General features: G+C 38.2%; 1 protein-coding gene across 13 annotated transcripts in view; it reads right to left on the reverse strand.

Moving 5' to 3' along the window:
• The window catches only part of KIAA0753 (KIAA0753 ortholog), a 62,313-nt gene that overhangs the window by 40,855 nt on the left and 7,089 nt on the right, over window positions 1-14,369 (reverse strand). For 7 of the 13 annotated variants that reach the window (XM_003810137.4, XM_008962501.5, XM_008962500.4 and 4 more), the window contains exons 3-7: window positions 8,805-9,429; window positions 5,447-5,553; window positions 4,199-4,261; window positions 3,572-3,787; window positions 1,474-1,684 (exon numbers count right to left, since the gene is read on the reverse strand). In XM_003810137.4, coding sequence (XP_003810185.3) covers window positions 1,474-1,684; window positions 3,572-3,787; window positions 4,199-4,261; window positions 5,447-5,553; window positions 8,805-9,429 — 1,222 coding nt within the window. Of the gene's footprint in view, window positions 1-1,473; window positions 1,685-3,571; window positions 4,697-5,446; window positions 5,556-8,804; window positions 9,430-14,369 lie in introns of those variants that run through there. The other 6 variants (XM_008962502.3, XM_034941392.2, XM_024926058.3 and 3 more) reach the window with 6 other exon arrangements.

Here is a 14,369-nt window from a genome sequence, read left to right on the forward strand (position 1 = left end):
ATTTCTTAGATGCCGGTAATGTTCTATTCCTTGACCTGGATAGTAGTTATACAGATGTTTTTGTTTTCTGGTAATTAATTCAGCTATAAATCTATATTACTTTGTGTACTTTTCTATCTGTAAGTTCTACTCTTTTTTTTTTTTTTAAATCAAGGGTTCACTCTGTCACCCAGGCTGGAGTGCAGTGGTGCAATTTCACCTCACTGCAACCTCCATCTCCCAGGCTCAAGTGATCCTCCTGCCTCAGCCTTCCAAGTAGCTGGGATCACAGGCATGAGCCACCACTCCTGGCTAATTTTTGCATTTTTTGTAGAGACAGAGTCTACTTATGTTGCCCAGGCTGGTCTCAAACCCCCGGGCTCAAGCGATACACCTGCCTTGGCCTTCCAAAGTTCTGGGTTTACAGGCGTAAGCCAACACACCCAACTTGTATGTTCTACTTTAATTTAAAAAAAGAAAAAAAACAAACTTTACTGGACTTGTCCATACATATTTATAGGTGATCTCATCTATCTAGAGAAATAAAAGAGTTAACTAACAAAGTCCCGTATTTCATCAAATCTAAAACATCAATTATAAGACACATCAGTATTTTATACATCACTAGGAATTTTTAAATGTTTAAAATGTTTACAATTTTAAAATGTTACAATTAACTACAAGTTGTCATCAATTAATAATGATTTCAGGAGCATTCAAATGTGTACCTCAGACCAACAAAATGCAGTATCCTAACATATACATCCATAAGCAAAATACTTAGAACCCAGCAGGGAGACGGATAAAGAATATGAACAGGCAAATTACAGAAGAGGAAATAACATGGCTAAGGAGCATGTGAAGAAACGACGACCCTCACCAGGATTCAGGAAATGTAACAGAAAACAAGAAGATGCCACTGTCCACTGATACTGGAAAGCTTTTCAAATTTTATTATATAACATACTTGGTGAAGATGTGGGGAAATATATACTGATGTCACTTCTAGTCAAGACATAAATGTGTGCCCACTTTTAAGGGGCAAGTTGGCAGTATCTGTTTAAATGTACGTACTGTTATCACCTAACAATTCCACTTCTTAGAATAACAAAAATTTATCTGAGGAAAAAAAAAATATATATATACATATATATAGAGAATGTGTGTGTGTCTCTGTGTGTGTACATATCTCTGTCATTAAAATAAAATAAACTTTTTTTAAAGTAGGGTTCTAACTTCCAGCTCTATGGGAATTTGCCTTGGGTAGCCCAAACACTATGATGTAGCAAAGGAAATGTTACTTTCTCAACCTTCCTCTATAGAATGCCTCCAGCCCCAGGAAACATCTTGGTTGCTATTTACTGATCCTAGTTAAAGTTCATCTGTTGTGGACTAGGTCCTAAATCCTGACTTTCCCCTCAGTGCAGTAACTGTTATAGCCCAGATAATTGTAACGAATAAAATATCTTACAATAAACACTTTAAGACACATACCGGCAAGAAGCTGCTTTGCTACAGAAGGTCGACTTGTTTCCTGTGGGAATGTGTCCTTTGCTGTGAGGGGCCTCCTCTCACCCTTTGGTGATGTACTTGGCCATCTCTCCAAGGCCTTTTGGCTACCGCTAGGAAATCTGCTCCGAATTTCACTGAAACATTTTTTCACCTTTTTTGGTGACAGTTTCTTTTCCAGGAGAGATTCCAAAGCCTGCCACAAAAACAATCAATTATTCTCTTAGTTTATCTCACAAAAGTATGACTTTTAATCACAAAACTGAAAATAAGGACTCCAGGGAAATGGGTTATTAAATGGCTATCTCTAACAGTTAACACAATCTTAATTAAAACATGTTATTATTTAGGATATCTAATTAATTAGTAACAATTTCTGTGAGTACTTTCAGATGTGTAGCTCACTAAAGCCAATAGCAAAGACATAATGAATATGACTACTTTTAAAGGCATTCAAATCTTAAAGGATCATCATTTTAGAAATTAACTATAGTCTTCAGAATATTATCCCATCTGCTTCAAAAGCATTTTAATCATCAACAAAAATCTCATAAACTCAAACAGTCTTTTAAGTGGGCACACATACTGCATTTAACATACATTTTCCTGAACTAAAGACCACTTAATAGGTCAATAAGAGTGGAGGGTCTGTGTCTCACCTTCCTAAAAAGAGGCATTTCCTCTAATAAGTTCCTACCCATCCATTACTGGGAAGTCAGGGCCCAGTCTCCACCTGGTCAGGACAGATTAAGGACAACTGAACACGGTCAGGAAGATTTAGTTCAGAGGACAGTAATATAGTAAGAAAACATGCTGTGAAATGATGTAGGGCCACAAGAGGAAAAATAACACATTTCTTGCATTTTGAAAAGTAGGGGAGATAAACATTCTGTTTAAGAAACATTAGGTTAAAGGTACTCTTACTCAAGCTCAAAATGTAGGAGAGGGACTAGAGAGTCTCTTCAGATCCTTTATAGGATTATGAAGATGTGTACTCTAAATTATTTTGGCCAATAAATGTTTCTTATGGATACGTTAAAAAAGCATCACATGACTTGAGATGCTGCCTAAAATTCTGAGGTCTGCATTTGACAACAGCATTCCTCACAGTGAGTTCTATATACACGAATGTAACCAATGAAAATCACAAACACATTTGCTTGATAATGAAACTGTGAAAGCAGAAGTGGCCTTAAAGACCACCAAGAGCTGGTTAATGGTGGTAGAACTGGAGTGTCATTTAGTCTAGAATTCTCTCCACTATCCACCTTTCTTCTACAGCTAACAGCTTACTATGCCATGCTAACATAAAGATCACCTTCCTATTTGTGGACGAAAATGTATGGCGTAGGGGAACTAATACTAGCATGGGAGTCAGAAAATAGAATTTGATGCCTAGCTCTCAAGAAAAATAACTGTCATCTCTCCGACGTTTGCTTTTCTAAAAAAACTTAACCTGTACAACAGCAGTAAAACCCATTGCAAAGCATACTGCCATAGAAAGGGTCAAATGGCATAATTACATGGAAACACCACGCAAACTTCAGAGAGCTATAAAATTAATGTGTCTTTGTCACCAATGAAAACTAAGAACACTATCAATTCCTGTCTAATACATGCCAGCTGTGATTTCTAGACGTCTCTAGCTATATCACAAGATTTGAGGCTCTGATTCCATATACTGTACCTTTAAGTGTTTCTTCTTTTCTAAAATCCATCTAAATTAAACACTGATATTCTAATCTAAGAATGCTTTACTGGTTTCCTTTTCTATGCTAATAAATTTTTTTCTCAAATGGCATGGGCCAGGGAATGGGACATTCTGTTTAGTTAATGAACCTGGTTTAAAGTTGTTACATGTTTTATATTCAAGTTACCAATTTTCGAAGCAGTGAAATACGATAATACAGACTAGACTGTAAAAATAGCAAAACAAAAAGAAGTGTTTCTTCTGCCCTCTGCAAAGCTTTAATTCACTAGGTAATGGCTTTGTCTTGTATTCTCCATAAATCCTAACGAAACTAGGTAATAGTAAGCATTACTTCCAATGCACCTCTAACAAAAATTGGAATTAATTCCATACCTCAATTTGTTGCAGAATATCTATAACCACATCAGGAACAGAAGGGTCTGCATCCAGCTTGACAGAACAAAGTGAAAGCTGGCGAATAAGGCTGCCCAGTTCCTTACACCGAGCAGGAAGTGGATGCTCCCCTCGGTCAGTAAACTGAGTGACAAACATCTGTAAGGCCCGAATGGCTCCTCGATGGGCAGCCGCCAGCTTAGACATTGCCCATGACTGGTAATAAACAAGATGAGAGAAGTTATTTCCATACTCAGAACTTGCTAACATTCACCCAACTTCTAAGAATATTTATAGCCTGTCTTCTTTCTGTATAAAGTGCTTTCTATTGTGAAAACTTTTTCATAGTAAAGGGAGTTGTAAAGTTTAAAGTTTTCTAGTGGCAGTCTTTTCCTTACTACTTCCAATTTTTTATACCAGCAGCAACAACAACAAAAATCTATTTTTTAGAACCTGTTCCTTGGAAGGCAACCATATTCAGAATATGTAAGGTGCTCACTCCCTCACTAACAGGTTTCTGCAAGTACTGAAAATAACATCAGTGCAGAGGGCCCTACACAATACTAACAAAACACTGGGAAATGTCATTTATAAGCAAGTATTGATCATAATTTAATTGCAGCATACCTTCTTAGTGTGTTTAATTTTATGTGGACTCAATTTATCCAATGCTTCCTGGATTTCTTTTACCTGTTTTGTAAAGGGGAAAAAAGAAAACTTCATACCTTTCCATTGATCTTTTTTGTAGAAAAGGATACATCGATATATCTCCTCTTGTCCAAATATAACCATTATTAATTCAAGTCACTTGAAAATGAAAAAAAGGCTCTTCATTCATGCACCCAAAAAACAGTTACTGGTTTCCAGTTCAAGATGGTGAATAGGCAGTGTTCACCCTCCATCCCTTGGTCCCCAGTGTAATAGGAATTTAGCATGAAGGAGTGAAGGTGGAGGTGACTCTGGAAATGTAGGCGGGCCGGATCGTGAAGTCTTACATGCCACGCTGAAGAGTTTAGCTTTCATCCTCTAAGTTACAGAGAGCCACTAAAGTCTTTTAAGCAGAGGTCTGACATGGTAAGATTCATGTTTTAGAGCAATCTCTATGGCAGCAGTGTAGAATAAGAACTGAAATAGAACCCAAAAGAATACACTGCAAAACCTAACTCAGGCATTTTCTTTTAAATGAAAAAGTACAGCTTTTGGTTCAAGCAATAAAGGCTAACATGTGACTTCAGTGACCAGAAATGAGTAAAAGGCTTACTAATGTATAAGGCATGAAAGTCACAACAAACACTTTTTAAAAATCCATCACAATGTAAAGAACGTAAATGCCTGTGTATCAGCTACTAAAGATGTCCTCAAAGACACTTAACACGGTCTTTACTCTTTGCTGTTTACCAAATTATTTACTATTACAAGCTTCTATACATTATAAACATGAAATAGATGGGAAACTAACAAGGTCCCTTTCCTCTAAGACTGGGGTCCATAGCTAGGACCAAGGGTTCAGGGTAACTGATCCACCTGACTTCCCATGCAAAAATATGTGCTATATAATGTATAAGCATCTTGGGGGTGGGGAGGAGTGGCTTTTAATAGATTCTCAAAGGTCTATGACCTCAAAAAGTCAAGAACCAGTTTAAGGAGTTTGGCGACACACACACACACACACACACACACACACACACACACGCAGATTAGAAAAAGAAAGAGAATTATTTGCCCATGTGTTCAAGTAATTGAGCCTCACAAATCTGTCAGAACTCATATGGGATACTCTAGTGCTAATCTTTCTGAGACAAAAGGAAAACAGAAACTCTCTAAGGAAGCGGTACACAAGGCTGACTGCCCTACTTCTCCCTGAACTTTTCACACCTGCTGCTGGAGGATGTAGAGCATTCGGGCAGAGCGAGCAGCTTGCTCCTGTCTCCTGATACGGATTCGACGTTCTTCATCTGGATCCAAAGCTTCTTCTAGTCTATCTGAAAATATTAATAGTTTTCCCCAAAAGTGGATTATAAACCATATATTAAAACTTACAAAGACTTCAATTACTTACAGAAATTAAGTTGAAGATCTCTGGTTTTATTAAGAAAAAAATGAGGCTATCATAACAGAAAATTTCATTTTTCATCAGCCAAGAAACCAGCAGTAAGTGGAGCTGTGTACTGACTGAGAGATGGAAGGGACATAAAGACATTTACTCCATCAAGCTCCCCTCCAGCCAGAATTCCCACTGGACAGCGATTTCACTATGAGGCAACTCTTACTATTTTAGAATTCCTTATATTGAGCCAAAATCTGTTATTCTAGCTATTTTTTCAAAAACTTTTTATTGGCCTGTTTTTATGTTTAGCAAGATTAGTTTTACAATGTAAAGAAGGTATTAATAAATGCCTATTGATCAGCCACTAAATATGTCCTGAAAGACACTTAACATGGTCTTTAGTCTTTGCTGTTTAATAGAGAATAATCAAATGTTGAATTCAAAAGAGAAATCCTGGCCAGGAGTGGTGGCTCACCCCTATAATCCCAGCACTTTGGGAGGCTGAGACGGGCGGATCACCTGAGGTCAGAATTTCAAGGCCAGCCCGGCCAACATGGCAAAACCCTGTCTCTACTAAAAATACAAAAATTAGCCAGGCGTGGTGGTGTGCACCTGTAATCCCAGCTACTCGGGAGGCTGAGGCAGGAGAACTGCTTGAACCCAGGAGGCAGAGGTTGCAGTGAGCTGAGATCGCACCACTACACTCCAGCCTGGGTGACAAAATGAGACTGTCTTAAAAAAGAGAAGAATAAAAAAAAAGAGAGAGAGACATTAAGATAGCATCTTATTGTAAACATTTTTTTTCTTTTTCTTTCTGAGGCAGAGTCCACACTGTCACCAGTCTCACAGAGCAACCTCCACCTCCCAGGTCAAGTGATTCTCCTGCCTCAGCCTCCTGAGTAGCTGGGATTACAGGTCCACACCACCACACTCAACTAATTTTTGTATCTTTAGTAGAGACAAGGTTTTGGCCTCTTGGCCAGGCTGGTCTCAAACTCCTGGCCTCAAGTGATGCACCTGCCTCAGCCTCCAAAAGTGCTACGATTACAGGTGTGAGCCACCATGCCCAGCCTTAATCTTGATTTCAAAAGACAAGTCTTTTCTCTAACATATGAAGATAGCAAGTTTCAAAATTATTTGAGTGTCTAGAGTCTTCATGTATTTCTCAGGAAGCATACCCTTGTATACACTGGTACTCTATATCTTGAAAAGATTGGTTCAAAGAAATTGTTTCTGGAAAACTGTTTGAAGAAGATGCAATCTATCTATTCCTTCCAGGCTGTGGTCTTCAAATACACTTATACAAACAAATTCTTATACAAAACTCCAATATACTCCAATTATCAAAGAAAAGGGAGTCTTCAATTAGTAAAAGTGTATTTTATAAGTTCAAATTTTTAATATTTACTCTTTAAAACATCAAACAATGCAAAGAGTATAAGGCTGTTTTGAAGAAAGCAAAAATCTGAAGTCAGGGGTTGTAGATACAGATGCAGTCTCAAGAGACCCTATATGTCTAATTACTTTCATCTCGTTTGGGCTGCATGGTAGGGGAAAATCCGGATTCACATACTTCTATGAACATAAATGGAACGGGCTTAGGTGGGGGATTTGAAGGCTCACTGCAGATGATTCCCATGCAGCGCTTGCAGCTGTCTACAGAGCAGCATTGGGAAGCACAAATGGGCCTTCGGGGCTACTTCAAAGGGGGTCTGCAGCCAGGGGCAATCGCAAAATATTATTAATCCATGAAAGGTAAGTACAGAAATTTAAAGTATATGTTTACATGTTTCCATAGCAGTTTGCCGCTACTGTGACATTTTTATTATAGTTCACAAAGTATTGACTTACGACACACTGAAAATTCATGTAAATAAAATAAACCAACCCAGTCCTTCCCCACAGAGACTTTGAAAGCTCTGTTCTAACAGTTCCCCGGTATTAGGCCAGATCACCAGAGCAGTGGGCCTTGTGGCTTTGTTCCCCTGGTCGCAGGGCTTCCAATCAAAGTAGGTAGGGGTCCATGCCACAGGCTGACACTAAGGAATATCAAGAGAAACAAGCCACAACATTTCTGTTATTTTTATGCTGGAATGTTTTTGAATTGTTCATGATATTATACAACACACTCTTTAAGAAGACCTGCAGGAGAAATTTCTTTCTGGCCTTAATATGTGGAATAATTGTTTTCCTTACACAATTGTTTTTTTCTGTCTTAGACTTTGTAAATTCTCCAAGTGATTGACGTTCCCTCTTTAGCTGGCTCCTAGGAAGCTCAGAAGCAAATCTGTGACTCATCCCTAGTAAATGTTTTTCCTTTCCTTATTGTTTCCTTTGCCACAATATCCTCATGTGCATTTTTGTTTTATCTTATTCAATCACAGGTATTTCTTAAGGTACCTTAAATTCTTTACATAAGATGCATATATGTACATATGCATATATTAATTAAATTGAAAATGCAAAAAATAATTCTAGACTATGTACTACCCTAGTGCAACAGTTTCTTTTGATGCTCAACTCCATACCCCTTGCAATCTGAAAGCTGGGCTTGGTTCCCTACTTGTTAGTTACGGTAACCCCAAATTCTCCACATGGAACCAGTCTTCTACTCAGCAGGGAAATACAAGGGCCCTGAGAACACTGCAGAACTGTAGAAAACCATATATGATGATTAAACTCTTTCCTTCCTACCCTGTGCTCACTTTACACATATACCCACAACTTCCCTTGTCACTGGTGTGTACTCACCTAAATACTGCCCAAGTAAGAACTGGTTTTACCTATAATATAAATACATTATGCTCTCTTTTCAAGCAAATTGAAAAATAATTTTCCCAGAAGAGGGAAAACATTATAGGATAATTTGCACTCAGGTCCCAGAAGACCTAAGGTTCAGCCAACATTAATGCCACCTCGTAGGCTGGGCCCTCAGTCAGTGGACATTTGAAGGGCAGCCACAGTGAAGAAGTTCTTTCATGTCCCTCCGCTGGAAAGAGGAGCTGGGGCAAGACACTGTTCAAACTCCAAGCCTAACTGTCTTGTCCTGAGTACTCACACTCCAGTGAACCAACTCACAGAAGGAAGGAATGAAATTGCTATGGGGTGGAGGGTCCTCAAGGAATGCATTTAAACTACCCCATACTCACAGCCTTAGGTCGAAGTAAAGAATCTAATTTTTCTCACCTTTTTTAGTTACCTCTTCAATTTTGTGGATACAACTGCTCAGTTCTTTCTGGAGTCGCTGGACTTCTAGCAGGCTTTTCTGTTCACTTATGTTTTTGTGGTCACCTATCCTGGGATGAGGCTGAAGTCCCGGATCATGGGTGGGTGGCGAATTTGGCACAGTAAGATCTGACTGGCCTGGATGAGATGAGTAAAGGTATACTTTGGCACCGGAGCTGGAGATTTCTACTTTGGATGGCTGGTGGCTGCACTGACAGGCTGCTTGACTCTTTGATTCCTTCCTTTCCACCCTGTGGTCGGGTATTTTATACTTAGTATGTCCACACTTCTGAGAGCTTTGAGGCTGACTTCTGAGATGATGTTCTTTTATATGTTTTTCAAATTGTCTTCGTTTCACATCTCTTCTGGCTAGGTGGACAGCATAGCTAAGTCTCTCTTGGGATATGACGGAAAATGAAACAGAACTGCCTAGGTCAGGACCAACTCTACAATCTGCATCTTTACAATGGTATGATTCATTGTATGAGTGCTTCAGTTTTTCAATTCTAATGGCATGTGGGCAAGAATATCGGATCGCCAAGTTGCTTGAATGTGTAGGAACATTCCTATTAAACTGCAGCTGGTTCTTTAAAAAGCAAATAAAAGTAAGCAGACATCAGAAAAATTTCATATTGCACAGTTGGTATACGTCTATAATCAAATTTCTAAAATTTTGCCACCAGATCATTAGTGCTAAGAGGCATTTTTCTGTTTTACTGATAGACACAGCCACGCTCCTACACCCTTGGGTTCATCACATACCCCTGGTTCTATCCTACAATCATCCAGTCCCATACTATTATCCTTCTGTTTACTAATGTCATACTGGGAACCATCTCTAAAAGTCAACCCAGAAAGCTTCAAGCAGCAACCACTAAGTCCTTCAATTTCCCAGTTATGGACTTCCGTCCTATTTCAAAATGTCAGGCCCCAGCAAGTGACCAATATAACTCATTGAAGCTTTCTTAAAATTTGCTCCACGGATAGATCCAAGCCATCTGATAGTACTTCTTCAGGTCTTCCTGAGACTTCATTTGGTGGCTGGATCCATCTTTTACCCTGCCCCTAAGTGTATCTCACTTGAAACAGTCCGCTTATGCTTTCTTACACAGGCTCAAGTTTTTGTCAGTTTTCCTCATAATAAATACAAGTTTTGTTTCGTTTTGCACTTAAACATAAACATGTTTCTATATCCCTACAGCTTTTATTTATCATTGTTGCATTTTCCAAAATCCAATGAATGGTCTTTTCATGCCTAACTATAATGTTAATATTAAACATTTAGATTGTTCCAGTTTTTCCACTAATAGAAATATTACCTCAATTAATATCTCCATGCATTTAGTTTTTTAACCTTTTAAAATTATTTCCTTAGGATAAATGATCTGTTCTGGGATTATCAGGTTAAAGGAAAGAAACGATTTTATGGCTTTAAATATGTACCCTCCTTAGGCCTACCAGAATGAACCTGTCAAAGACCGGTCAATAACCTGAGGAGAATCCATGCCTACAAATTCAATGAACCCAGTCCTGTGATGCCGTGACCTTGGAGATGGCCTCCCCTGCTCTCACAATCAATGTGTTTATATAATTACAGGCATCAAGAGTCACTTAAAAATAATCAATTGTGACAAAACTTCAGGGAAGTATTTCGGATTTTAAAAAAGTAGTTAAAAAGCTCACTAAAGAAAAAACAAATAGGTACCATCTGAAAGATACACAGACTGATGAACAGTGTTTGTCATTTGAGGTCAGGAGTTTGAGACCAGCTTGGCCAACATGGCAAAACCCCATCTCTACTAAAAAACATATAAAAATTAGCTAGGCGTGATGGCACATGCCTGTAATCCCAGCTACTCAGGCGGCTGAGACACAAGAATCGCTTGAGCCTGGGAGGTGGAGGTTGCAGTGAGCCGAGACTGAGCCACTGCACTCAAGCTTGGGTGACAGAGGAAGACTCTGTCTAAATAATAATAATAATTATAATAATAATTATTGAAGTATAAAAAGATCAAAACTGAATAAAAACAGGGAAAAACATATGACCAATTTACCAAAAAAGAGGTCCTTAAGTACATAAAAAGATGTTCAATCTCATAACACAAATTAAAAATACATGGAAATACCATCTCTTACCCAACCGATTAGCAAAAATTTTAAAGTATAGCAATATATGCTGTTGGTGAGGCTGTGGGAAGCAGGCGCCCTCACAGAAGAGGTGCTGGTGGTCATGCAAATTGGCATAATTCTCATGGCGGGGAATTTGGCAATCGCTAACAAAAACACATGCATTCATCACTTTTTTTTTTTTTAATTAAAAAGATTTAGCACAGGAAAGAAAGAAAAGACACTTGAAAGAGACCCAAGCAGGCAACTTGAAGGACAAGTATCACATTTAACTTTTGACCCAGGAGTCTCACTTCTAGGAATTTACCCTGTAGACACACCTCCAACAATAAACATGTATAGGGTTACTCACTGCTATATTGTTTGTAACTGTGAATTATTAGAATCAATCTGAGTCCCCATGAAGGAGAGTAGCTGAATAAACAATGGTCTATCCACAAACTGGAGTAAAATGAAGATATAAAAAAAAAATGAGGAAGATCTCTGTGACACTTCTATGAATTAATGTGGAGAGATTGGAATGTATTGTTCAGCAGAAAGCACTATGCGCAAAAAGTATATTTATAATACACTACCCTTCATATAAGAAAAGAAGACATGAGAAAATATATATACATCTGAACCACTTGTGCAAAAAGAAACAGAAAACAAAAAACAGAGACTAATGAGATTAGTTATCTACAGGGAACCGGTAGGAATAGGAAGGAAAGGACAGAGGGAATGTGGTAGCAGATAACTTTTCTGAATATACCTTTTTGTATATTTGGAACCATGTTAATGTTTCACATATACACGAGAGACAGGAAGAAAGAAATGAATGAATGAAGGAAGAGGGAAAGGAAGGAAAAAAAAATCCATAAGGATAGTGGAAAACCCCCAAATAAATACCAACAGAAACCAATGAACCAAACTGAATCTCAGATAAGTAACATAACCACGCTAAAAAGTGAAGATGAAAAAAATTAACCCCAGTAACTTTTGAATATAGCATTTGGACTATATGCCGTCAGGCTAAAGACAGATGTACTCTAAACAAATACTGAACTCTAATTTTGCAGGCTTCTTCTTGAGCAGAGACACGGATTACAATTCAGAAACTACCTTTTGTACATTCCAGAACTGAGCAAAAAAGTAAATATATTGTGGATAATGATAGCCAGTTTTCATGCTCTGGGACAAGGGAGTTGGAAATATGTAGTGTTGGATTTGAATTGGAGATACCTGTGTGAACTTGTGAGTTTTAACACAGACATATAGGCAGACAGACACAGAAAGATACATAGACGGCAAGAGAAGGAGGAAGGGAAGAGAAAGAAAGAAAGAGGAAGGAGATGAGAAAGTGTAGCTACAGATATGTGAGTACGGGTGTGCATTTATGAATGTGTGTACATGTATGTATATGCACACAAGTATACATCTATTTCCTAGTTCTGTCCTCTGAGAGGGCCTAAAACAATGACATGATAGTATCAAGGAGCACATCCAGCCCCAGATAGTGATTTTTTAAATTTCATTCTCCACTGAAGAATCAAAGTCTCCTTGGATAAATGGTTAATTCCAGGGCCAGGACAAAGAAAAGACAAGTTGAGCCTGCAGTATCTTTTATTTATTTATTTATTTATTTATGAGACGGAGTCACCCAGGCTGGAGTGCAGTGGCACGATCTTGGCTCACTGCAACCTCTGCCTCCTGGGTTCAAGTGATTCTACTGCCTCGGCCTCCCAAGCAGCTGAGATTATAGGTGTGCACCATCATGCTCAGCTAATTTTTTTGTATTTTTTAGCAGAGATGGGGTTTTAGCAACATGGGGTTTCACCATGTTGGCCAGGCTGGTCTTGAACTCCTGACCTCAAGTGATCCTCCTGCCTTGGCCTCCCAAAGTGCTGGGATTATAGGCATGAGCCACCACGCCCAGCCTTGGAGTGTCTTTTTACACCATAAAGTGGTCAAAGACTGATGAGATCATGTCAAAGAGACACTGGGGCCAACTAGAAGTGGCTCTCACTGGCTAAATCAAAGACCATTTGAACATCAAAATAAATATCTGCACATCAAAATAAATAATTAGAATAAAAATAATAATGAGTCTGTGCTGAAATAAATAAGTAAGTACTAGGAAAAGAAGGGGTTTCCTGGAGCAGTGGGAAAGAGCCAGATTGCAAGGAGTAAGGCAACAAGTAAATGTAGAAGGAAGGGTAAAATTAGAAATCCCCATTTGCCAACCACCATAATAAAAAACTGATTCAGGCAAAAATGCTAAAAGTAGTTGGTGAAAGTTTGAGGTGTTAAAAAGACATTAACATAGTCTCTAAGACAAATAATTACAAAAAGCAAAGGAGTAACTTTACAATGAATAAACCAGGCAGATACCACCTTAATCAAATGATGAAAGTCAACACTGCTAGTGCTGGGACTAAATTGGCAGCATGTACTTGCTGATAGGGTGTCCTGAGAAGCACTCAGTATCATTCAGTGGTTCTCCTGCCAAAAGTGCATTACCTGAATGTAACTGTGAGAAGACATCAGGCAAATCTAAATTGAGAGAAAATCCACAAATAACTGGCCTATATTCTTAAAAAAAATCAATGTCACAAAACCTAAAAACAGACTCAGAAATCAGATTAAAGGAGACTACAGAGGCATGACAATGTAATGCACCTTATGATCTTGGATTTTCTTTTGCTATAAAGGACACTATTGGGACAACTAACAAAATCTCAGTAAGGTCTGCAGATTACATGATAGTATTAATTTACTGTTAATTTCCGATTCTGATCATTGTACTATGGTTATATAATAGAATTCTTTATTTTTAGGAAAAAAATACTTAGAGGTAAAAGGGCACTGTGTCTGCAATTTACTCTTAAATGGTTTAGAAAATAATTTGTGTGTGTATAGAGATAGTGAGAGAGAGAAGGAGGGAATACGTAGCAAAATGTTAGCATTTGAGGAATCTGGGAGAAGAGTATCCAGGAATTCTGTGGACTATTCTTGCAACTTTTCTGTCAGTCTGAAATTATGTCAAAAAAATTTCTTAAATTTCTTTGTACACCACGATAAGATATTATTAAACACCCACCAGAATGGCTAAAAAGACAACAACAAGTGTTGGCAAAGATGTGGAGCAACTGGAGCTCTCATACATTGTCAGCAGGAATGTAAAACGGTACCACCACTATGTAAAAAGGTCCAATGGTTTGTTATAAAACTAAATATACACCTACCCCATGACTCAGCAATTTCACTGTTGGATATTTACCCAAAAGAAATGAAAACATGTTCATAAAAAGATCTGTATAAGAATGTTCATAGCAGCTTTATTTATAATAATCCCAAATTGGAAGCAGCCCAGGTGTCCATTAATTGGAGAACAGATAAACAAACTGTGGTATACTCATA

Source organism: Pan paniscus, chromosome 19, assembly GCF_029289425.2.
Source record: "Pan paniscus chromosome 19, NHGRI_mPanPan1-v2.0_pri, whole genome shotgun sequence".
Lineage (NCBI taxonomy): Eukaryota > Metazoa > Chordata > Mammalia > Primates > Hominidae > Pan > Pan paniscus.